Raw genomic sequence first — 26,332 nt, forward strand, 5'->3', positions numbered from 1 at the left:
TCCAGTTTAAGCAGAACTGTTGTCCCTGATTTGCGAGTGCTGGCTGCACAGGCTATTCTGGGACAACATTCTACACAGGCTATTCTGGGACAACATTCTACACAGGCTATTCTGGGACAACATTCTACACAGGCTATTCTGGGACAACATTCTACACAGGCTATTCTGGGACAACATTCTACTTGCATGCATTAAGCCCAGTTTTCCCAAAATGAGGCTCATACATTTGTATAGCCACATCAATAACCAGCCTTAATATGCCTCGCTGTGATTCAAACCTGTTGTTGCCACATTTTAGTCTGTTAAAAAAAACTCATTTACACTAACCACTTTGCCACCTAGGCTTTTTCTGTATAATCCTTACACTTACCAAGTTATATACATTTAAAATAAGACCAGAATATAAAAAGGTGGGATATCTTAGAATCTCAGTACTTCTTGTTTTTTAATAACACAAGTCCACAACAAATATAAAAGATACTGAAGTTAATATAACTAGCTGGATATAAAGTGCACTTACATTTTTAAACATTCAACCAAAACTTGATATTTCTTTATGGTGTTGAACTACCCTAAATACTTTGGTTTACACAGAGACATAAATGCTAAAAAATTCTGGGTCAAGTTTGGGGTTTGGGGCTCCTTGGTGCCGGTTTAAACCCTCAATGCTTTGCATGTACCGTTTGGGGCAGTGGCTTCAATTTTATCAATTTATGTGTGTTTGGTATGTGCTTTTGTGCATGGTCTACTATGTTTTTTGTGTGTCTCAATGTTTGTCCATTGATTCCCCGCCATAAATGAAAGAATGCATGTATGAGGTGACTCTCCTGCTGGTGCAGCTGAAGAACTTGTTTATTTTTAAGACTCACTCTGTGAAAACTGGGCTTAATGCATGTGCATTTAGTGTCATACTAGATTAGCCTGTAAAGGCTGGATTTGATTTAGAAGAGACCTCCTTTATACAAGAATATTCTATACAAACAGAAAGTGTCATCTGATTAGCCTATGCAAACTGCACATGCTAATTTGGGACCTTCGAGCACAAGCATTAAGCCCATTTTTACCAGAATGAGGCTCATTAGTGAACCTGTTTCCTCATTAGTGAACCTGTTTTCTCATTAGTGAACCTGTTTCCTCATTAGTGAACCGTTTCCTCATTAGTGAACCTGTTTCCTCATTAGTGAACCTGTTTCCTCATTAGTGAACCTGTTTCCTCATTAGTGAACCTGTTTCCTCATTAGTGAACCGTTTCCTCATTAGTGATCCTGTTTCCTCATTAGTGAACCTGTTTCCTCATTAGTGAACCTGTTTCCTCATTAGTGCACCTGTTTCCTCATTAGTGAATCTGTTTCCTCATTAGTGCACCTGTTTCCTCATTAGTGCACCTGTTTCCTCATTAGTGAACCTGTTTCCTCATTAGTGAACCTGTTTCCTCATTAGTGCACATGTTCCCTCATTAGTGCACCTGTTTCCTCATTAGTGAACCTGTTTCCTCATTAGTGCACCTGTTTCCTCATTAGTGAACCTGTTTCCTCATTAGTGCACATGTTCCCTCATTAGTGCACCTGTTTCCTCATTAGTGAACCTGTTTCCTCATTAGTGAACCTGTTTCCTCATTAGTGCACCTGTTTCAGTGGCAGCACCTGTAGCCTGCCTGCTGCCCTGGAAAAGATGGGCCTCTCAGATATCATGACCATTGTGCGCCTCATGTGCCTGTGTGCCGCGGGGCAGGTCGGCCCCACCCCTGGGGTTTGGGACGAGGGCCAAGGGAGAGCACCCAGCTTTCTGGACAACCTCACTACAGCAATTGGCTCCCTTGTGGCCGAGAATAGCAAGGCACAGAACCAGCTGCTCCGACTCTGTATTCAGGTAAGTGTATTGGTAGATGATAAGACTAAATACACGTTTTATCTTAACAATCACATGGTGGATTGTTGTGTTGTTAGAGTGTGGGAATGTCCATCAGAACTTTATGAGTTTACACTCCATAACTTGTATAAAAACAATATATCAATTTTACCTTAGCATCCGCACAGACTAATCAGGAACAACTTTTTCCTTTTTTTATGGAATTTTTCATTCAAAGGAAGTTTCTTCTTAATAAAAATTCTGTCAAGGCTGCTCAGGCCAATTAGGACGATTCTTAACGGACAGACTCATACTTCATGTGGGTCCAATCACTAGGTCAACAGGTAAACTGGCGGACATTTCTTGTTACCATACTGAGGGCCACATATTTGCCTTATCGAGGTCCAGGTAAAATCCTGTTTAAACCATCTTACCACTCTAGTGGCCACATGACTCAATTGTGAGAAAACTTGATCATAATCTTTATCTTGACATTATCTATTCAGAGATCAAATTTGGGTTACTTGCTTTCAAAGAATAGGTGTCCAGATAAGATCTTAGAAACTCCTTGTTTCCACTTTAGAGAGCAATAGTTTGACTTAAGCTTGTTGAAACTGGGTCAGAATGTTCGTGATTACACTATCTAGGCCGCATTTGAATCAAGGTCACTTTTGTTAAAAACTAGGTCATCAGGTCAAATCTTAGAAAAAAAATTGTTACCACTCTTCCTTGTGACCACTCAACCATTCAAGAGTCATATTCATGAAACTTGGCCATGATGTTTGTGGTTACATGATGTAGCCTGAGTTTGCATCAGGGTCATGTGTCAAAATGCAACTTGTCATATCTTATAAAAATCTTGTTGCCACACTAGATGCTAGGTCAAGTTGATCTTTAACAATGTGTATACCTTGAACTGAGGTTAGTTCTTCAGGGCCATCATGGCTCTCTTTTTTCTGTTTTATATCCAAGATTTTAATTTAAAGCTTTGTTTATCAAAGATTTTTAACCAGGTTTTCCGAAGGAAAAAACTGGTTATTAGATTGGCGAATGCGGGCGGGCTGGCTGGCTGGCTGGCTGGCGGGCTGGCTGGCTGGCGGAATAAGCTTGTCCGGGCCATAACTATGTCGTTCATTGTCAGATTTTAAAATCATTTGGCACATTTGTTCACCATCATTGGACGGTGTGTCGCGCGAAATAATTACGTCGATATCTCCAAGGTCAAGGTCACACTTTGAGTTCAAAGGTCAAAAATGGCCATAAATGAGCTTGTCCGAGCCATAACTATGTCGTTCATCGTCAGATTTTAAAATCATTTGGCACATTTGTTCACCATCATTGGACGGTGTGTCGCGCGAAATAATTACGTCGATATCTCCAAGGTCAAGGTCACACTTTGAGTTCAAAGGTCAAAAATGGCCATAAATGAGCTTGTCCTGGCCATAACTATGTCATTCATTGTGAGATTTTAAAATCATTTGGCACATTTGTTCACCATCATGGGACGGTGTGTCCCACGAAAGAATCACGTCAATATCTCCAATGTCAAGGTCGCCACGACTAAAAATAGATTTAAAAAAAAAAAAAAAACTTACAAAGGGGGTTAATTTTTTTTGGTCATTTCAAAAGTTCAGTTTGAGTTTTCTCCCTTTATCAGATTTTTTTTTCACAATGAAAACCTGGTTTTGTGACAGTTTTGTCCCTTGTTCTTTTATTGATTGCTTTTCATAGACTTCAGTTGTAAATTGTCTCATTTGCAAGGAATGTTGAAGCACTTGAATTTTGAAACATTTTGCAGAGTAATTTGTTTGTAATTTTAATTGATAAAATAAATTGATAAAATAATTTTAAATAATGGTTTAAATCATACAAAAAAAATTGTCTGGATGTGCCAATTCAAATGTTGTATGGATACATGTTTTTAAATAGATATACACAAAACAACCTAAAGCATTCAGAAATTTCTGATGTTGATGAATTCCCTTTGTTTTTCCTTATGAACTCTTTGAGTTTTTACACAAGGTTTGATAATTTGAGCCTCTTTCTGGGGAAAACTAGGCTTATTGCATGTGCAGAAAGTCTCTTGCTGGATTAGCCTTTACAGTCTGCACAGGCTTATGAAGGACCACACTCTCTGCTGAACTGAATTGTTGTTTAAAAAGATTTTTTTTTTTAAACGAAAAATTCCATAAAATCAGAAAGTGTCGTCCCTGCACAGGCTAATCTGGTACAACTCTTTATGCTTATGCTTTAATCCCAGTTTTCTTAGAACTCTGCTCATTCCTGGTCAGGAGCTGTTGACAGCTGCTCTAGGTGGAGGGAAGGGAGTGGAGACAGGTACCAGACACAAGAAGTCTCCCTCAGAGACGGCCGTGTCCCGGCGGTGTATGCTGGAGGTATCTAGGTCCCTGGTGGCGCTACTTGCCCGATGTGACCTGGGTGTGACGCCTGTCAGCACACTGGGTGATGGCATGCAGTCCAAGGGTGAGACAGTGGTTGTATTCTTATTAACTCCTGTTTATGTTATATTTGGTTTCTACGTACAAAATTTACCTAATAGAGGGATGACTTGATAAATGTTCCTAAGAGAGTGACAAGGTTTATCCAGCTATAAATGTGTTCCTACAAGCCGCATAACATGAAATAGAACATATTTACTTATCAGACTTTTCTCCCTATAAGAAACTTTAGACTATTATGTCTAGTTTTGCAGTGATCCCTGCTTCCAGATGTTCACAGGTTATTCTTTGTGGATATATCATACATAGCATGCATCCTAACCTAGGAAGGACAGTCCTGCTTAATGGCTGTTTGTCCTGCTGTTCCGATTTGAGACAATGTGTCCTAACATTCATAAAAAATATATGTTAGTTCTATAAGTGTATTTTAAAACTCACTATGCAAGCTCTGTTTGGCTAAAAACTGACCATCTTTATCGCTGATTTGAGGCAAATACCCAATAGACAGGTTATGTATATATTACCCAAATGCATTTATCTCACAGAAACACTGGACAAAGAATCTACATTCTAATTATGCCCCCTTTGAAGAAGAGGGGGTATATTGTTTTGCACATGTCGGTCGGTCAGTCTGTCGGTCCGTCGGTCGGTCCGTCCACCAGATGGTTTTCGGATGAAAGCTCAAGAACGCTTAGGCCTAGGATCATGAAACTTCATAGGTACATTGATCATGACTGTCAGATGACCCCTATTGATTTTCAGGTCACTAGGTCAAAGGTCAAGGTCACATGGACTCGAAACAGTAAAACGGTTTCCGGATGATAACTCAAGAATGCTTAAGCCTAGGACCATGAAACTTCATAGGTACATTGATCATGACTGGCAGATGACCCCTATTGATTTTCAGGTCACTAGGTCAAAGGTCAAGGTCACAGTGACTCGAAACAGTAAAATGGTTTCCGGATGATAACTCAAGAATGCTTACGCCTAGAATCATGAAACTTCATAGGAACATTGATCATGACTGGCAGATGACCCCTATTGATTTTCAGGTCACTAGGTCAAAGGTCAAGATCACAGTGACTTGAAACAGTAAAATTGTTTCCGTATGATAACTCAGGAATGCTTATGCCTAGGATCATGAAACTTCATAGGTACATTGATTATGACTGGCAGATGACCTCTATTGATTTTCAGGTTACTAGGTTAAAGGTCAAGGTCACAGTGACTCGAAACAGTAAAATGGTTTCCGGATGATAACTCAAGAATGCTTACGCCTAGGATCATAAAACTTCATAGGTACATTGATCATGTCTGGCAGATGACCTCTATTGATTTTCAGGTCAAAGGTCAAGGTCACAGTGACTTGAAACAGTAAAATGGTTTCCTGATGATAACTCAAGAATAATTAGGCCTAGGATCATGAAACTTGATAGGTAAATTGATAATGACTGGCAGATGACCCCTATTGATTTTCAGGTCACTAGGTCAAAGGTCAAGGTCACACTGACAAAAACGTATTCACACAATGGCTGCCACTACAACTGACAGCCCATATTTCATTCATGTTATGTGTGTGTCCAAAAACTTTAACCTTGGTTAAAGTTCCTTGTTTAAAGTTTGATAGCTTTTGAAATATTAAATATAGCAACTTCATATTTGGCATGCATGTGAATCTCACTGTGCTGCACATTTTGAGTGGTGAAAAGTCAAGGTCATTCTTCAAGGTCAAAGGTCAAATATCATTGTATTTTTCTTTCCTAAAACTTTAACCCATTTATGCCTAGTAGACTCTTACATCCAGCTAAATTGGATCAATTTATCATGACTGGCAGATGACCCCTATTGATTTTCAGGTCACTAGGTCAAAGGTCAAGGTCACGGTGACAAAAAACGTATTCACACAATGGCTTCCACTACAAATGACAGCCCATATGGGGGGCATGCATGTTTTACAAACAGCCCTTGTTTAAAAAGAGCAATATCGAAGCAATAAGTCAAGACTGACTTCCCCTTGAATATGAGAAAATTTTGAAATCCCGCTTGTTTACACAATTAATTCCACAGTTTTCATCCAATTATTTCCAAATTTGCACAGTATCTTTATATCAATGAGGACTTGAACCCTATTGAATATGAGCTGTATCGGAGAAATAAGTACACAATAATCTCCCCTTGAATTTGAGAAAATTCTCCTTGTTTGCGCGATTAAGTACTCAGTTTCCATCTTATTCTTTCCAAACTTGCACAGTGATTATAGCAGTAGAGCGATTCAGGCCCTCATGGGCCTCTCCTAAATTTAAGTTAAAATGGACAAATCACAATTACTTTTAATGAACAGGTATGATGTTGTGATGTTGCATTCCAATTTCAGGCAATGCAGTGTTATATAATCTATAAGCTAAACCATAAGTTACAATAATTTTTAACACTGATTGGGTTGAAAACAGGATAAGAATACATTGTTGGCGTGGTAAAAGAGAAAGTTAATCTGGTTTGGCATAAAAACTCAAATATGGCTCACTAAAACTGTCCCTATTTTAACTTTCTAAGCCTCACAAAATAAACTTTCTCCATCAAATCACCAACCACTGTCTGCACAGGCTTATCAGGTACAACACTTAGGCATATGCATTGAGCCCGATTGTCCCAGAGCTAGACTCACATATGAATTGCGTTCTGAGAAAACTGGGCATGATGCATGTGTGTAAAGTGTCATCCCATTTTAGCCTGTGCAGTCCGCACAGGCTAATCAGGGACGACATTTTCCGCCTAAACTAGATTTTTGCTAAGAAGAGACTTTCTTTAAACAGAAAATATCATACAATTGAAAAGTGTCGTCCCTGATTAGCCTGTGCAGACTGCACAGGCTAATCTCGGACGACACTTTACGCACATGCTTTAAACCCCATTTTCACAGAACAAGACTCATATATTCACAGTGTCCGGTAGCGAGACGACCACTGAGAGGCCGGTCAGTATGGTGTCAATGATGGACGCCCTGGCTGCCTGCACCCTCTCCAAGTACGTGGACATGCAGTATAGGCGCTGGGCAGGCACACAACTGGTCAGGTTAGTGGATTGGTATACTACCAATTATTACAGTTAACTTTGCTATCAAGGCTTCAATCTGCTGAACTAGTTTATACTTTGTGCTAATTTTTGACAGTGTTTTCAGACAGTGTTTTTCAAATTTTATGTGCTGAAGAAAATGAATCATGGATATCAATAACTTTTGGTCATCATTTGAACAACTTAGACCCTTTTTATGCCCCCCGATCGAATGATCGGGGTCCGATCGAATGATCGGGGTATATAGTTGTTGGCCTGTCTGTCTGTCTGTCATTCTGTTGAAAAATTTTAACCTTGGTCATAACTTTTGCAATATTGAAGATAGCAACTCGATATTTGGCATGCATGTGTATATCATGGAGCTGCACATTTTGAGTGGTGAAAGTTCAAAGTCATCCTTCAAGGTCAAAGGTCAAATATATGGCTTCAAAGCGGCGCAGAAAGGGGCATTGTAGTTCACAAACACAGCTCTTCTTTTCTTAAAGATATAAACCAAATTCTTTCTTTACTAGACAAATCTTCTAACCCATGTAATAAAAGCATGATGAAATTGTAATATGGTACCTGACACAACAAATGGTTCAATGATATCAATGTACTTTTAAAAAGGAATGACCATATTTAACAGAGAAAATGTAATTTAGACTTCCAATTCTAGGTGCATTGCCTCACAGTTAGAAAAGAAATGCATCGAGCGACCCCATGTTGACCTTGGGAGTGACTTGACCCCTTGTAGCGTGACAAAGTTGAAAGGTCATCAGAATAGGCTTTGTGGATGTGTCTGGAGCAGAAAGAAATCACTTTTGGCAACGAGGTGGGTATGCACTGGCATTCACTTAGTACCTGGTCCACAAATTTTTTCTAAGAATAACCAGGTTAACCTGAACCCCTGGTAAGAAATAACATTTTTAAGTTTATCTTATGTCATAAAATTAAATATTATTGTGATAAGCTTTAAAACAATTTTCATAAATTATCAAACAAGACAATATGAGTAATGCATGATTTGTTGTAATTTGAAAATAGTGAGCTTAAGAATTGTTACGAAATTAGGGCCTTAACCAAGAAAAAACAGCAATATTCAATAGCAATTAATTTTTCTGTTTCAATTAAAAACTGGACAATTTTGGCGGACCAAATATAGGGACTAGTGTATTTTCATGTTCTGAAGGGTTTGTATATTCACATTCCTAGTCTTTTACATTTTGCGACTTAATGTAATTGTTATATCCTTTTTGAAGAAATATCTTGTTCAAACCTGTAACAGACATATGCTATACCCTTCCAGTGGATGTGATGGTGTGGTGAGAGTTTGGAACGTCCTGGGAAAAACAGGTGGTTGTCTACAGCAGACATGCATCTTCAACTGTGGAGACCGCATTGCTGGGGAGCATAGAGAGGGTCAGGTGCTTGACAACCTATGTTGGAACAGCTCTGGCAGACTGCTGGCCACATCCTTAGATCACATGGTCAACATCTGGGCCACTGAGGGTACAGCATTACAGCCATAATTACTTGCTTTCTGTGTGTTAGAATGTGTAATTTCATCGCTGGAACAGGATACAGGATTTCAAAATATGAGCGGAGCTCTGTGAAAACAGGGCTTAATGTAATGTGTCATCCCCGAGCAGCCTGTGCAGTCCATGTAGGCTAATCAGGGACGAAACTGTCTGCCTAGATTTGAGATTTGTTTTAGAAAAAACTTCCTGTAAAGAAAACTTGTAAATAAAACAGAAAGTGTTGTCCCTGATTAGCCTGTGCTGACTGCAAGGGATGATCAGTTACTTTATGCACATGCATTAGCTTACAAATAATGTTATTATTATAGACTTTAGATTTTTCTCAAAATTGATGCTATATGTTGAACTGTATCAAATACAAATGGAATAAATAGAAATTAGCTTTTAGATGTTTGCAGGAAAAAAAATCCTATTTTTTGTGTAGGAGGTCATGGTCATCTGGATGTGCAGCCCCACTTGGTGACTGCCCTGGCCTGGTCACAGTGTAAGCCTGTGTTTGGTGGTCAGATGTGGCTCAACACTGACCGCCTGCTGGTCGGCAGGCTGGACGGCTCCTTGGCCTACATAGACATGCTGGACACTGCAGGCTTCACACGCCATGAGCTAGAACACTGCTATAGGGCTGATGGTGAGTGGACATTTGTGTGCTCAATTGCTGACTGTGATTAAGATTGTTAGTGCCAAGCCATAAATTTGTAAATTTTAAAATGTTAGTTATGTTATCTCTCTCTGCTACAACAAAGCTTCGTAAAACTTTTTTTTCTTCTGTAAATGCACTGCTGATTTGTTTCAATTTACCTAACAATAGGCAAAAAAGGAAAGATATTCACGAATTAAAAGATTATTTTCAATATGTTAGGTGTTTGTTGTGTTAAAAAGTCTACTCAAATAGTGAAGTGCATACATTCATAAATTATGAATCTGGCTGACTCCTTTTCAAGTTTTTATATAACGAGGGTTGCCTCAATGCTTGCCTAGGTTTCATATGATCAGTTTTATCTCAAGGCTTGTCTGTTTGATAGAATCAGGGTTGTCTCAAGGCTTGCCTTGGTTTCATAAAATCTTGGTTATCTCAAGGCTTTCCTGTTTAAAAGAATCAGGGTTATTTCAAGGCTTTCCTGCTTTCTATCATCAGGGTTGTCTCAAGGCTTGCCTTGGTTTCATAAAATCAGGGTTATCTCAAGGCTTACCTGTTTAATAATCACTGTTATCTCAAGGCTTGCCTTGTTGTTGATGACTCTTTAAGGGTTAAGCTATCCTTTGTTTTTCTCCAACCATGGCTAAGTAGATACATGATATTCTGTATTTCTATGTATTTGTATGTCTCTAGTGGCAGTGAGTGTGATCAGCTGGTATGATGAGAGCCGCAGGTTTGTTGTCGGCTACAGTGACGGGGTCCTCTACCAGTGCAGCCCTGAGCCATTTGAGGAGCCTTTCCAAACCAACGCACATGAGGTCAGTTTGTGGCTCGTATTTGCAGTCTCTGCATTGTGTGTTAGGGTACTTTTATACTCAGATGATAGATAACATTTCACATGATTATGATTTTGACTGTGTTACAATTGGGAAATTTGTGCTCTGTCGAGCAAATATAAGTTTACAGTAAAACCCTTCTAAACCTGACATTCTCAGAAGTATGAGAAAATCCAATTAAAAGCCGATTCTGGGTAAAAAGGAAAAAATACTTGTTGATATTCAGAGGGTTCACTTAATGTCTATAGTTGAAAACCCCCGCAATCTTGGCCACCTTTATAGTGTGAATACTCTATGAAAACCTGAAACCATGCTTAAACAAATTAAGATTTTGACTATGCACATGTTTCCTATTTAAGACCTCCATCACATGTATAGAATTGGACCCCATGGGCCACATGTTTCCTATTTCAGACCTCCATTACATGTATAGAATTGGACCCCATGGGCCACATGTTTCCTATTTCAGACCTCCATCACATGTATAGAATGGGACCCTACTGGCCACATGTTGATGTTTCCTATTTCAGACCTTCATCACATGTATAGAATTGGACCCCATGGGCCACATGTTTCCTATTTCAGACCTCCATCAAGTGTATAGAATGGGACCCCACTGGCCACATGTTTCTGTTTCCTATTTCATACTATCATCACATGTATAGAATGGGACTCCACTGGCCACATGTTTCTGTTTCCTATTTCAGACCTTCATCACATGTATAGAATGGGACCCCACTGGCCACATGTTTTTGTTTCCTATTTCAGACTTCCATCACATGTATAGAATGGGACCCCACTGGCCACATGTTTCTGTTTCCTATTTCAGACCTTCATCACATGTATAGAGTGGGACCCCACTGGCCACATGTTTCCTATTTCAGACCTTCATCACATGTATAGAGTGGGACCCCACTGGCCACATGTTTCCTATTTCAGACCTCCATCACATGTATAGAATGGGACCCCACTGGCCACATGTTTCCTATTTCAGACCTCCATCACATGTATAGAATGGGACCGCACTGGCCACATGTTTCCTATTTCAGACCTCCATCACATGTATAGAGTGGGACCCCACAGGCCACATGTTGATGACCTGTGCCACGGGTGACTCCCACGTGAAGCTGTGGGCTCCATGCCTGGAGGGCCTCACGTTGGTCCATGACCTCTCCCACCCAGCGGCTGTCACCCACATACGCTGGTCTTCCATGCTCGGTAATGGGGACAACAAGAGGCTTCTGTTGGCGAGGTACTGCATTGTAGTGCTTGTTGTGGTTTATGTTTAGCAATTGCTAGCAGTTCATATATTTAAATAAGTTTTCTTCACACAATGTGAGATATCAAGGCTAAAACATTGTTAATCCCTGCAAGCAATTACATATTATCTTTTAAAGGGACTTTTTTACGCTTTGGTTAATTGACAAAATTGTTTACGAGTTGCAAAATTTTGTTGTAGTTTTGATATTTGGTAGGAAAGATTAATTCTGAACATTAACCATGCTCTATTATATCCATTATATGCAGCTTTTGACGACTTGAAAACCTGAAAATTATAAACCATTACAAACACAAAACAATTGAATAGTTTGGACAGTTCTGTTGTTATCATTTTGTGACATTATGAGGATTGCTTATAGAAAGTATAAAATACAACATTCTTATATGTGCACGGATGGCTGAGTTGTTTATATGCTATACTTTTACTCCAACGGTCAGTGGTTCAAGCCAAGTTAAGGATTACTTTTTTTTTCTTTCTTTAATTTTATTCTTGTGTTTAGCTGGAGCTATTATTAAAGTTTCAATGTTTTACATTTAACAATTTAAAGCAATTACTGGCAAACTTCTATACATTCCAAAATCTGTGAAAAGGTCCTTTTAATAGTTATTTTTATACATCAAATTAACATTTCTTTTGTTTCTTATATCCTATTTCTTCAAGCAACTCATGTTTTAAATTGTATGCATATAGACCCATTTAAAATCCTTTTAAATCACATGCACCTACAATTCTTGCAGTGGCTGTGACAACGGCAGTGTGTATGTGGAGAGTGTGCCTCAGATGACTCTCAACGAGATACAGCTCTCACCAGTCGCCTCCCCTGCTAAACTGGTATGCAAACATGCCCATTATTCCTACCGACAGATTGTATTTTCCAATCTAGCTTAAATGAATAGGATTAAATCACCATAATTGACCGAAAAATTTCAGAGTAATAAAGATGTCAGTCCTGAGAAGCCTTTGTGCATTGCACCGGCTAATCTGGAATGACACATGTTGCAAATGAATTAAGCCTAGTTTTCCAGCATGCAGCTCATATAATCCATGCTAAACAAAACTGCTCAGCAGTCAGGGGTTATAATGAAAAAAACTAAATTGTGCTTTGCCTAAGAGGCAGATTCTCACAATTTTCTTTCAGAATTGTAATTATCGTTATAACACTTAATTTTTTATCATTTTTAGTTCTCATGAGCACAACGTGCTATTGTGTTAGGTCTATATCCTGCATTTGGTTATCTGCTTATTAGCTCGGCTGTTTTCGGAGAAAACCCGAGGTATTGTCATAGCCAGCTCGCCGTCAGCCGTCCGCCTGCGTCCTGCTAAAACCTTTACATTGGCTCTAAAATCAAAGTGCTTCCACCTACAACTTTGAAACTTCATATGTAGATGCACCATGATGAGTTCTTCATGCCATACCTTTTTTGGGGTTACTAGGTCAAAGGTCAAGGTCATTGTGACCTCTAAAAAAAAAAAAAATCTGACAAGCTTTCATTTATTCAAAACTGCATCTGCAGCCGAGCGTTGGCACCAGTTATGCAGTGCTCTTGTTTTGTCATCCACCTTTAGCTCATTCACAACCTAGAGGCAACATTTTTCATGCAATCTTGATGTAACTTGCTCAGAAAGTTTATCTTTACAATTTAATGGCTAAGTTCAAATCTGGCTATGTGCATCCAAAAATCATGTCACATGGTCAGTTCTTGCTACCACTGCAGAGGCCACATTTGTGACTCAATCTTGATGAAACTTGGTTAGGATGCTTATCTTGACAATATGTAGGGTAAATGCTAATAAGGGTCACTTACCTGTAAAAACTAAGTCACCTAGTCATATCTTTGAAAAACCTTGTTAACACTCTAGAGGCCACATTGATAAAGCAATCTTTATGATCTTGGTCGAATATTAATCTTGACAATATCTAGGCTGAGTTCAAATCTTGGCCATGTGCATTTTAAATAAGTTCAAAGAGTCAAATCTTAGAAAAACCAACTCTTGAGGCCACAAAAATGACTCAATCTTGATGAACCTACTCTTGAGGCCACAGACAGAAATGACTCAATCCTGATGAAACTTGGTCAGTCTTTTCTTGACAATATCTTGGCCGAGTTTAAACATGGGCCATGTGTGTAAAACAGCTTTGTCATCAGGTCAAACTGTAGAAAACCTTGTTACCACTCCAGGTGCCACATTTATAAATCAATAGTGATGAAAGTTAGTCGGAATATTCATCTTCACAATATCAAAGCCATGATTGAATCTGGATTATGTTCAGCCCAAAACTCAATCCCCAGGTCAAATCTGATAAAATTCTTTGTTACCTTACTAAGCTATATTATCTTGATGAAATTGGATCAGAATGTTTATCTTGACAATATCAAGGCCATGTTTGAATCCGGGTTAGGTGGGGTAACTTTCTAGGTCAAGAAGTCAAGTTATCAATAATTTGTGTGTTGCAAACTCATGAAAGGGCTTTAGGACCACCATGGCCTTCTAGTTCATTTATGTATTGATTTGGCAACGGTTCTTTGAGGCTGTAATGTTATGTAACCAATCACAGTTTCTTAAAAAACCCACCATTGTTTGATTATTTGAAACAATACAATTGATTGGCATAGGAAGGTCTATTACAACACTGAACTTATGGCTTAACTACACAGGATGAGTCTGAGATGGGCTCTGACAGCCAGCTGCACTTCTCCCTGTACGGACATGTGGCCTCCATCACCGCCCTGGGGTTCAGCCCCAGTGGAATCCTGCTGGCCACAGGCTGCAGCAAGGGATGTATCAAACTCTGGTCTCTCATTGTGAGTACAAAAGTCAGATTTTAAGTTAAACGAAGATTTAACGAATCTTTTCGTAGATGTATGTTCAATAATATTGGTTTCCCCTTGCTCATTAACTTTAAAACAACACAAGCAACTGAATTTTTCACCCCAAAAAATTTAGTACTGTCTTTACATATAAGTCTTGGGCTTGCAATACAATTGAGCTTAAATATTTTTTTAAGCAAATTCTTTAACGAAAAGTGGGTATTGTCCTTACTTGTATTTTTCATAAACATGGAGATTAAATTATAACAAAATAATATGTATAAATGACAAGGCTTGGGTTGTGAAACCAATTTTCTCCATGAGTGAGTTGTTTCTTATTGGTGGTGGTTTTCCTATTGCACTCAGATTGTATTGGTGGTGTTTGTCTCTGTTTCAGGATGGCAGTTTGCTGCAAGTGTACCTGGGAGGGGGCAGTGTTAGCAGTATGTGCTGGTACACACACCACTGTGTGGCTGCGTGCTTCAACAGGGCCAAGGTACACATTTTTGTTAAACATTCAGGTATGGCAGTCTTCAGTTTCTGGCTTCATTATGTGCATTTAATACTTATAAACCAGATTACCCAAAAAAGATGTGAGTAGGTGACAGACTAAAATACTGTTGAAACCAAATAAAAATAAAAAGCAACAAACAAAACATTCCATTCAGGGATCATATTTTCCGGTAACATCAATCGGTCTGGATTTAACTGGGGAAAATGTGTCAGAAAATTTATATCCGAAATCATGACAAACTACGTTAAAATATATACAATTGATTTTGCCATTCATGAAGGTGGTATAATAAAAGTACAAGTTAAATTCCCTTAGGCATTTTTAAATGGTAAATACGAGTTTTCTCAATTGGTTTTATCATTTGCTATTTCATTGTTGTTTCGTGCACGGACTCTAGATGAGTCAATATACGCTCCCTGTTTCGTGTGCTGTTTTATCTGACTTTTTTTCATCGTTGTCAATATTATTAATCTGTGTGATTTGATACCACGCATCTAAACTTCCGGTCGTGGTTCTTCAACAACAAACAATAAAGTACATGAATTATTTCGATTCTTACACGATTTTTACTAAAGCTTTATACAATGTATATTATTTTTCTTGTGTACTTGTGTGAAGTTCCGCCCATAAAATAAATTTCGGCTGTTCTGTCGATCAGATCCGCGACTTTCATTCATTTATTGCCGGATTATTACGCTGGTGGAAAATGTATCTTCATGTTTTGTTTAGTTACAGCGCGTGCTTTCAGTGTATAAGGTCCACCCACAATTATTGCAGAATATCCGATTTTCTTCTTTGTTAATATGAAAGTTTACTGTTTCATGCATGAAATGCACAATTTCCACGAGGATAACATCAAGATTTCCATCTCCAAAGTAACTGTCAGCGATTTTATCGTGGACGAGTACACATTACGGACCGATTAATTAGTGTGCTAGGTATAAGCCATTGAAATTATCGATTGATATTGACACGGGTTATTCACGCATGACTAATACACAACCACGCGAATCTTCGCTGCTTGGGGTCATACTAGTCGGCTGACATGCAATAAACTGGTCCTGACCGGTTTAGAGACTGCAGCGAATGGTATATCACACCTCATTGAGATAAAAATGTAAATAGGGGGTGTTAGCATGTTCACTGTGTAATTGATTTCATGACATGCGAATTTTAGCAAACAGAATAGGACCGACTGTTTGGGATTTTCAATCGGTCTTTCATGACCCCAATCGGTCTAGGACCGACAAAACCGAAAAAAATATGATCCCTGATTCCATTACATTGCAGGATGTAGTACTGCTGAGTTTTTCCCCAGATGTACCACAGTTGACCGCTGCGACGGCGCGGGGGCGACTCCTGGCCCGGGGTATTTCCCTCCAAGCTGCACCCTGCCTGCGAGAGCTTGTGTCACATCTACCACAGATCCTGCAGCAGCAGCACACCTATGAGAAAGTACGCTTGTTTGGTTTTCATGGTCATATTTGTAATTAATTTAATATTAAAGAATAAAATTTAATGTATACTATAATTGTTTATTGGTTAGTTAAGACTGAAAACATGTATCTGATTTGTATATGAAGTAAATTAATCAACTAGGGTGCATATCAGTACAGCAGACATTTGACAAATAATGTACAAAATTACATTATAATGAGATAATAAACTTAATTTAAAACTCTGTACACATTTGTCAATATTTTGAGACTATTGATAAAAAAATAATTGGCAAATGCGTTAATGCAATATAAAACGCTTGAGGTTGCTCTGTATTACAGCCCCTTGTTCTGGGTGGGGAGCAGCTTCTTCACAGTAGCTACCTACAGTCCCTGTGTGCCCTGGGGGTGGGGCTGGGAATGGACAGGGTCCTGTGTCACACACCTAGACCTCCACACCATACACCTGGCACTGGTAAGTACCATAGCTCTCACATATCTAGAGGCTGACTCCTACACAGTAGCTATCTACAGTCGCTGTGTGCCCTGGGGGTAGGGCTGGGAATGGACAGGGTCCTGTGTCACACACCTAGACTTCCACACCATACACCTGGCACTGGTAGGCACCATTTTCCCTTACATATATAGGGTCCCACTACTATATGTACACAGTAGTTACCAACAGTTCCTTTCTGCTCTCAGGGCTGACTTGGACAGTGTGCTATTTCAATCCCCTAGACCTCCACAACATACCATTTGCACCTGCAGGTTTCTGGAATACTATTGAGTCTCAAACAGAGAACTGTTTTTGCCTGTTTCTCATAACTCTTGTAAATACTAGTTTGTAAGTGATTATGGAAATAAGCATGGAGGATTGTGACTCAATGTAGCCACACATTTTAAATATGTTACAAATATCAACAAATATAAATATAAATCATTCCATTGTGTGTTGATTTACAGAGATGGGAAGTGATGTTGTACCGGAATGGCAGTGGTTGCTGTCCTATGCCACAGCACTCCACACGTCCCACAGCCTGGTGTCTGGAGGGGAGTTCCCAGCAACCTTCATACAGAGCTGCACGGGACCGTACACAGCTGAGCACATACCTCCCTCTGTCTGGGTAAGCATTGTGTCTGTCCTTTTATTGGTTCCCAGCAGCCTTCATACAGAGCTGCAGGAGACCGTACACAGCTGAGCAAATACTTCCCGCTGTCTCGGTAAGCAGTGTGTCTGTCCTTGTATTGGTTCCGAGCAGCCTTCATAGTTCAAGACTTTAAGAGTGTAGAACTATCACAAAACTTAAACTTGTTCAGAAAGTGCAAAAATGACACAAATATCCATCATTAACATTTTAATGTTTGATTGATATCTTGTTTGTTTGATGAAATTTCATGAAACTGTTCTCAAATGTTAAGGTCATTTTGCCCATGTACAAAAGGCCTAAGTAACTCAATATGACTAGGGTCAAGGTCACACTTGGAAGATCCAATATTTGAGCCTCTGTGGCGGTGTCTTTAAAGGGATCTTAATGAAATTAGACACACATGATTTCTTTATTCAGATAATTTTGCACAAGGCATAAGCCTGTCACATCATCTCATGGTCATGGTCAAACTTGGAGGTTGAATTTTAAATGTGTCTTGCCTTCAGTGTTAATCTGGTGGAATCAGCTGGCTTCACCACCTGAAGGTGCAGGTCACCACTCAAAGGTCAAAACCATCAGGACATGTACTAAACTGTGAAACCAATATTATTTGTCACGCCCTCTTTGATTTTTATTGGTGTAATCCACTTGACCATGAAATCAAACTTATGAAGAACCTTAACGTCCAAAGACATAAATCAGAAATTGTTTAAAAAAATGTATACAGTAGCGGTCTGTAGATTGCCCTTTTAAGGTTTTTTTTGCCTGTTTAAATGCTTTTATTCATTTCTTGATATATTTATATATGCACAATTTACAAAGACATGCACATTCATATACTTAATCTACCATATGTAGTGTGTTTTCACTATATTATTAAAATCATTACACAATTTGATTTAATATCATACATCTTTCAACCTTTTACCTATTTTACTTTTCAATGTTAACAGTGCCTCTTACTTCTAATAATTGAGATTTGATATTTTCTCTTACTGTATAGGACTAAAAATTTGAAAAGTAGGTGTTCTAGTTTACAGTGGAAGCAGCCTAAACTTGAAGGTTTAAAATTGCTAACTTAAATATTTAGCTATGGCTTTTACCTAATATGAAAAATTACTGGTGCTTTGAAAGTTAAAAACTGCTGTAATTTGAGCCTTAGAAGAGACTCTATGACCTTAAACAGGACAACAGCCAGTGGAACCTGAAGGTGGACACAGACATCATGACATGGGCCTCTCAGAAGCCTGAAGATTGGCAGATCGGTGGCAAGTGTGAGACGTACATGTGGGGCTATGAGAGACATGGTCAGCTGTCTGACACAGGACGAGTGGTGCTCTCCCCTGTCTGCATACCAGCTTACTCTGTAGCTCAACAGGTGAGTGGATGCTCTCCCCTGTCTGCATACCAGCTAACTCTGTAGCACAACAGGTGAGTGAGTGCTCTCCCCTGTCTGCATACCAGCTTACTCTGTAGCACAACAGGTGAGTGGGTGCTCTCCCCTGTCTGCATACCAGCTTATTCTGTAGCACAAAAGGTGAGTGGGAGGATAAGTATAAGACTTACTCGTTACCACACCGCTGGAATGGGGTCAAATGTGCGGTCTACTGTGTGGTGAAGTATGAGAAATACCCTGTAGCATAGCAGGTAGGTAGTGTATGCAAGTTCTTTAAGCAGTTTGATGATTGTCCTTTAACCATTTCCCACTTAGAAGCAAAGTGAAAATGGCTATGTGCAAATAGCATAAAACCAGAACAGCCTGCGAGTAACTCGCAGTCTGTTCAGGTTTTATGCTGTTTGCTGCTAATCAGGTTGAAAATAAAGCCTTTTAAACTTTTATTTATAAAGGTTTTTAATTAAAAACTTTCTATGGGACTACAATTGTGTCAAAATATGTATCTAAGTGGTAAAGGGTTAAGCTATAAATTTGGTCTATATTAACTCCAATTGCCTCTTACAGAGGCAGAGCATTATTGAAGTGGTTAAATGGCTCCTTTAAAACATTGTGAAGAGGATAACGAGAGGAATCAAATTAACAAATAATGATAACCATAACTTTTTTCAAACATTTATAGAGTTATGGCCCTTTTTCTAATTGGTATTTGCATAGCAGTGAAGAGTTTCGAAAGATACTTCATATGTTACTAGTGCTTTTCAGAGAAAGAGCAGAGGGACATTGACCATGTTTTCTTTTGTCAAAACATTGTCAGGGGTATTTATCACTGATTCTTCTTTAAACTTGGATTGAAGTCACATCCATTTATATTCTACCTACCATGTCAGGAAAGCTTATTACTTTGAAGTATGAAAATAAGAAGAATTGTTCATCTAAAAATTTGTGTATACAAGATAACTTTTAGTCTTATATTACATCTATGCATAACAGCTTATGGTTGCAACTTGTGTTGTAGTTGCCATGTTGTTGTTTTTTCCAGATCATCTGTGGTCAGAACTGCACATTTGTGCTGCAAGCCAACGGTATGGTGTTAGCGTGTGGGGAGGGCAGCTATGGACGGCTGGGGCAGGGCAACTCAGACGACTTGAAGTCCCTCACCATTATATCAGCCCTGCAAGGTCAGTAGGGGAACTGTAAACTGGTCATTTGCACGCGAGTTTTGACAGTTGCTCAGTGAAAGGCCATTGATCCACTATTAACTTTTTAAATCATAATCAATACCAAACATTGTCATAAAATGTTTTGCACAATTTTATTTATTGTATTTTTTGGTCTATTCTGTAACCTGTCTAAAACTATGTGAAAACTGAACATCCGTCTAAATTTAGTGACTTTGATGGTCGAATGTAATGTAATCTTTTTCAATGCAATCTCTTTCTTAGCATTCATTTAAGTGAAAGCATAGTTCTGGAACAGCTTGTGCAGACTACTCAAGATGACTTTGAAGAAAGCTTGTACCCATATGTGAATTACATCCTGCTTCCAATCACATGCCTCATGCATAATACATGGTCCATGCTACTTGGACCTGTCTGTCTCAGCCGAAAATAACATGGGATGCAAATGGTTTCAGGTTTTGTAGTGATCCAGCTGACATGTGATGCAAATGGTTTCAGGTTTTGTAGTGATCCAGCTGACATGTGATGCAAATGGTTTCAGGTTTTGTAGTGATCCAGCTCACATGTGATGTGAATGGTTTCAGGTTTTGTAGTGATCCAGCTGGCCACCTCGGTGGGTTCTGATGGACACAGTATGGCCCTCACAGAGAGTGGTGAGGTGTTCAGTTGGGGCGATGGAGACTACGGGAAACTGGGTCATGGCAACAGCGACCGCCAGCGTAGACCGCGCCAAATTGACGCCCTGCATGGGGAGGAGATCATACAGGTGTGATCAATGAAAGATGGTGGTTTTGAAAAAATGTTTTACAAGCACGTTTGAAAAAAATAGGGCCTTTTATGGTAACACCTGCTGCAGGCGAGGGGGCTTTTAGGCAAGCCAGCAGCGTCCTGTAGAACGATGACCGCTCAATATCTCAAACAGTTTAAATTGAATTATCATTAAACTTGGTGATTATATCCATGAAAGACATATGACAAAAGTAATATATTCCTTGTGTAAAATATTTGGTCTCAAAGAAAAATGAACAAGTTATATATACACAAAATGGAACTAAAGCTGCACCAGCAGGATAGAAACCTTATTATAACATGGGGATTCTTTACCGATTGCAAAGAACTTATTGCCAAGCAGTGAAAAGCCTGGATTTCTTATTTTATTAGAGTGGCTTTTATGAAATGATCTCTATAAAGGGAACAACCGTAACACTGCATTGTGAATAATTTGCAGATAATGTGTTGCCTCTTTTGCATTACTTTCAACTGTATAAAATGTGTTGTGTTAATTGTGTGTGAAGTTGCAATTTTAAATTTACAATGGATTATTCAGGTTTGCAAATTACTTAAATCAGAAGAATGTTACATCATTTAAATCATAGACAATTTTAATCTATTTTCATGTGCACATAGTAGATACTGTTATCATATAATAAAGCACGCATTGACTAGTTGGTCATATAATATGATGTGATATTCAAAGGCTACCACCTTTTTTGTCAAAATTAGATGTGCCCTGTGAATATCAGATAATATTTTATGACCCACTTGTCAATAACTGCTTATTAATGATCTTTCTTTAATTGACAAACGATAAAGTATATTTTTGCTTTTGAAATTTTCAACAAAAAAAACAAAAACCTGCTTTAAATAGTAAATATACATAAACCTAGTGGAAAGTTGAAGAACACTGTTTACAATATAAAATAAAACACATATGTGTGTCAGGTGTCGTGTGGGTTCAAGCACTCTGGTGTAGTGACGGCTGGGGGCAAGCTGCTCATGTTTGGTAACGGGGACTACGGGCGGCTGGGCCTGGGCTCCACTGCCAATATGAAGGTGCCCACTGTGGTGTCCGCACTGGACAGGGTACAGATTGGGCAGGTATGGTGGGGGATATAAACAATTGTTGGGGGGCACGGGTGATGTAACAAGTTTTGTCCCTGGCTTTGTAAATTTGTCTAGCAGTTATTGCCATTCTATTAGAAATATAGTGTCTTTACATTTTTTGGATTGAAAGGATTTATCAAGATAACATTAAGGACTTGTGTTGAATTTATAATTGTTTATTGAATCTTTACTTTGGAAAATATCTTTAAAATGACACTATTGTTTAATTATTTAGGATTTCAAATGTTTATTTGCCACCAATTAATGATTTAGAGTTAAGATGTGTAATTCTAAAATCCTAGTGACAAATATGAGTTTAAATTATCCACATGTAAAGGCATTTTTGAAAAATTAATGATAATATTCATAAAATGTTATTAACTTCTTCTATTTCAGATTTAAAACTGACAAAAATGGTTGTGGTTGTATTTCGTACTATGGTATGTGTTTGTTCTTAAGATTGTTTATATGTGTTGGAAAATCTTTCTTGTGATATGTTAAATACCAGGTATCCTGTGGTCTTAACCACACCTTGTGTGTATCTGCTGACGGGTCAACCGCCTGGGCCTTTGGGGACGGGGATTACGGGAAACTGGGCCTGGGAAACACGACTAGAGTGCTCTCCCCTGCCAAGATTGAGGCCCTGCAGGGGGTGCGTGTGAAGAAGGTGCTCTGTGGGGCTCAGTTCTCTGTGGCCCTGGCTAACGATGGAGTGGTCTACACCTGGGGTCAAGGTAATGGCCTAACATCTCAGACATACTTCTTTCAGTGTTTTGACTCTTTTTTTTAGATGAGTTTGAGCATTGTGCTGAATTTGGTGTTCATGCAAGTTTTTTATCTCTTACCCAAGGGTGGAGGGATATAGAATTGGCATTGTCCGTCTGTCTGTCATCCAGTCCGTCCGTTATACTCTCTTTGTTCGTCATTCTGTTTTTTTCCGTAAAATGTAAGAGCAGAATAAAAATATAAATATTTCGTACATTATGCAAATGAATGATGTATTAATTCTTGGATTCCAAATGATTTCTGGCTAAGTGTTTGTTATTGCTGCTAAAACCAACACCTAGCCTGAAATTATTTCTTAAATTAACTTGAGCACGTGGGTATTTTGGGTGCAGTTTTTTTAACTAAGAGAATGTGTGGACATTAGTGCCCTGTGGACACATGTCTGGTGAAGTTTCATGCCTTTAATTCTACTTTTGCTTTTGCTCCCAGATCGGTTGCTAGGGCAACCCGACCATCGGTCGCGTAACCACATGAAGCCTCAGACGGTGCCAGGCATATCAAGCTACTTCATAGAGGACATAGCGGTGGGCGTGGACCACACTCTGGCACTCAGCAGCTCAGGCAACCTCTGGGGCTGGGGCAACAACGCAGACGGACAGTTGGGGCTTGGGCACACCACCTCCCCTGTACGGGAACCAGCGCTGGTACCAGGCATGGAGGGCAAGGAAATCAGACAGGTGAATAGTCCAGGCAACAATATTTTCATACTTATTGACTCTTCACCACTCAGATACACATTTTGACCTGTTTGTAGTCCTTTAGAAAATCAAATTAAACTAGAGACTCTACTTACTACCAGTAGATTCAAGTTTTAAAGGCTTCATTTCCAACCCTAAGTTACTGATGAGCAGCAAACAGCATGAAACCTGAACAGACTGTTCTGTTGTTTTTTTGCTGGTTGCATTTAGCCATTTTCACTTAGCTTTTGATCAGGAAAAGTTTAATGCAGTAGGCTTGATATCCCCACCAACTAGGTTTGGGAGAGAGTACGGGTAAATTTAAGTCACTCTGTCAGTTGGTAGGCTAGTTGCCCAGTTTGTCTGCATATGAACTTACAAATGTGTTGAGTGAACTTATTCATACGTAAATTGAGTTGCAAATTCAAATTTGTGATTTTCATTTAGTGTTCATGTGCAAAGACTTTATCCACACATTCCTGAGTTTTTATTTTTTTAACATGCTGACAAAGCTGTTTGGGAACACTCGCCCTGTTTGTGACAGCTGTAATGTTAAAATGTTTGGAAATAAATATTAGCACGAGAAATTGAAAGCACAATTTAAACTTGCTCAGATTTCAATGTTATATAGAAGGTATTGTAATACTTTGTTGCTCTTCTCAATAACTAGGATGCTGCATCTCTCTTACAGATATCAGCGGGCAAGAGCCACTCTGCTGCCTGGACCTGCCCCCCTCCTCCAAGGCGCATCCCCGGGGTCCCGGCCCCTCTACAGCTGGGCACACCAGAGACTGTGCCCATCCAGTACCAGAGTGCGGCCCGGTACCCCATGGCAGACATACGGGGTCGACTTCAGCTTCTGCATCACTACTCTGACCTGGTCTACTCATCATGGAGACTGCTTCCTCTCACAACACCACTGGTATGTACTGGCCGGCAGACTGGTTCAGCTCTCAAAATTAATTTATGTAATTCTCACAACTTAATATTTTTATGTTTTAAAAAAATCACTGTGCTTGGCTTACAAATTAGAATTTAAAACGGTGTATTGTTATGATTTATAGGCTGCTGTGAAATAAGTTTTCAGCTTGTGAAATGTATAAATTAGGCAATTATTCACTTTTGACTAGTATTTTAAGCGTGACTTTTCATTAAATTTTTTCATGCTTTACTAAGCCATTGTTAATCAGTAAGGTTTGCCTCATGTGACATATTTAACAGAAACTTGACACATCTAAACGGTCATTGTGTAAGGTATCATCGAGGCCTATAACTTTGACCAGGTCCTGCAATTTAGCATAAATATGACCCTTTATAAAATTCAGTTTTTTCTCCATCGAAATCCTCATAAATGCTTTTCAACTCTTTTTGGTTGGTAATATATTCTCCAGAGTGAGCTGACAGTGTTTGAAAGCGGTGTGTCCGCCCTGCTATCCGGTGAGTTGCGCCCCCTGCTGGCCCCGCGGGTCCACACGCTACCCCTGGTACGCTCGATAGGCAAGACCATGGTTCAGGGCCGCAACTACGGGCCACAGATCACTGTGAAGAGGATAGCATCACGGTAGGCTCACTGGAGTGGATATAATATTCAATTTATGTTTTGGGGCTAAGAAGATAATTATGTTTTGGGGCATAACTGATATTAATGATTTCATTTTTGGAATGTAATGAATTTTAAAAATTCTTTTTTTTGTCTGAAAATATAGCATCTACAATATTATCTTATTGTCCGACATCATTGACCTAGCATTTTTTAACTCCAGTAGCATAATTTTAACTCTTGGATTGTTTCATATATTTTCATTTGTATATAATCCTGCATGTTTTGCAAGAGTTTAATGAAACCATACAAGAATAATTAATGGGGTATGATTGAATCTATTTAAATTGCTTCTAAAATATGGGCTGTGTTCTGTAAAAAAGGGGTTTAATGCCTGTCTGCACAGGCTAATCTAGGACGACACTTTCTGCCTAAACTAGATTTTTGCGAAGAAGAGACTTTCTGTAAACGAAAAATACCATAAAAGCGGAAAGTGTCGTCCTGATAAGCCTGTGCGGACTGCACAGACTATCTGTGACAGCACTTTACCCACATGCATTTAATCCCCTTTTCACAGAGCAAGGCCCATATTTGTGTAATTTTTCTTTATATATTCATGCATAAAGAAAAGTGTCAGGTTAATATTGGGGACTAATAACAGGAAAAACTAGTAAGTACTGTTATTGTCAAAGATTATTTACTTTAATGCCAAAGAGAGTTAACTATAGCATATTTCTGAAACTGTTTATTGCACTCGGTAAAAACATTCTGATTGGCTTGCTTGATGCAACAGAATAAATTGATAAGCAATAGAATGGCTGTTACTGTAATAATAAATGAGCATCTGTGAAAAACATAGATCCGTTTTACATGACTTTTCTGAAATGTTCCAAAACATATTAAAAAAAATACATATACTGACCTTAACTTATTTATGATACATTTTATATTTTCATTAACACACAACCTTAATGCGTATTTTTATTTTTATTTTTTTTCTATATATGTTCTTTTCAGTCAAAAGCGAACTTTGTCCATAAAAAGCTTAAAATTTCCTATTACAGACATACTTTTGCCATATATTGATGGATTTTTAAATAACTGCAAATGACCACTACCATAAGACTCACTGTCCTGTGAATCCCTTGTCTCTTTACTTCAAAAGTTTAGGTCAAACTTAGAGATCAAAAGCTAAAGTTTGTCATAAAACAGTTTGGAAATTCTTATTTCAGCCATAACTTTTCCATTTATTAATGGATTTTGAAGTAACTCCCCACAAATGACCCCCATCAAACGAGTACTTGTCCTG

At 38.8% G+C, this 26,332-nt stretch overlaps 1 protein-coding gene and 1 long non-coding RNA gene across 2 annotated transcripts in view; both read left to right on the plus strand.

Moving 5' to 3' along the window:
* Positions 1-26,332, plus strand: part of LOC127879285 (probable E3 ubiquitin-protein ligase HERC1) — a 155,754-nt gene that overhangs the window by 111,611 nt on the left and 17,811 nt on the right. Inside the window, exons 55-76 of the mRNA XM_052426048.1 lie at positions 1,635-1,869; positions 4,140-4,332; positions 7,250-7,379; positions 8,038-8,193; positions 8,668-8,870; positions 9,324-9,527; positions 10,230-10,354; positions 11,422-11,624; positions 12,392-12,485; positions 14,312-14,458; positions 14,862-14,960; positions 16,269-16,433; positions 16,757-16,889; positions 17,378-17,538; positions 18,749-18,940; positions 19,998-20,136; positions 20,721-20,902; positions 21,859-22,014; positions 22,529-22,754; positions 23,236-23,483; positions 24,175-24,405; positions 24,875-25,044. Coding sequence (XP_052282008.1) covers positions 1,635-1,869; positions 4,140-4,332; positions 7,250-7,379; positions 8,038-8,193; positions 8,668-8,870; positions 9,324-9,527; positions 10,230-10,354; positions 11,422-11,624; positions 12,392-12,485; positions 14,312-14,458; positions 14,862-14,960; positions 16,269-16,433; positions 16,757-16,889; positions 17,378-17,538; positions 18,749-18,940; positions 19,998-20,136; positions 20,721-20,902; positions 21,859-22,014; positions 22,529-22,754; positions 23,236-23,483; positions 24,175-24,405; positions 24,875-25,044 — 3,792 coding nt within the window. The remainder of the gene's footprint in view (positions 1-1,634; positions 1,870-4,139; positions 4,333-7,249; positions 7,380-8,037; positions 8,194-8,667; positions 8,871-9,323; positions 9,528-10,229; positions 10,355-11,421; positions 11,625-12,391; positions 12,486-14,311; positions 14,459-14,861; positions 14,961-16,268; positions 16,434-16,756; positions 16,890-17,377; positions 17,539-18,748; positions 18,941-19,997; positions 20,137-20,720; positions 20,903-21,858; positions 22,015-22,528; positions 22,755-23,235; positions 23,484-24,174; positions 24,406-24,874; positions 25,045-26,332) is intronic.
* On the plus strand, positions 2,853-3,479 carry LOC127879310 (uncharacterized). The gene is made up of 2 exons (XR_008049008.1): positions 2,853-3,068; positions 3,231-3,479. It is a non-coding gene; the product is annotated as an uncharacterized LOC127879310 (long non-coding RNA).

Source organism: Dreissena polymorpha, chromosome 4 (assembly GCF_020536995.1).
Source record: "Dreissena polymorpha isolate Duluth1 chromosome 4, UMN_Dpol_1.0, whole genome shotgun sequence".
Lineage (NCBI taxonomy): Eukaryota > Metazoa > Mollusca > Bivalvia > Myida > Dreissenidae > Dreissena > Dreissena polymorpha.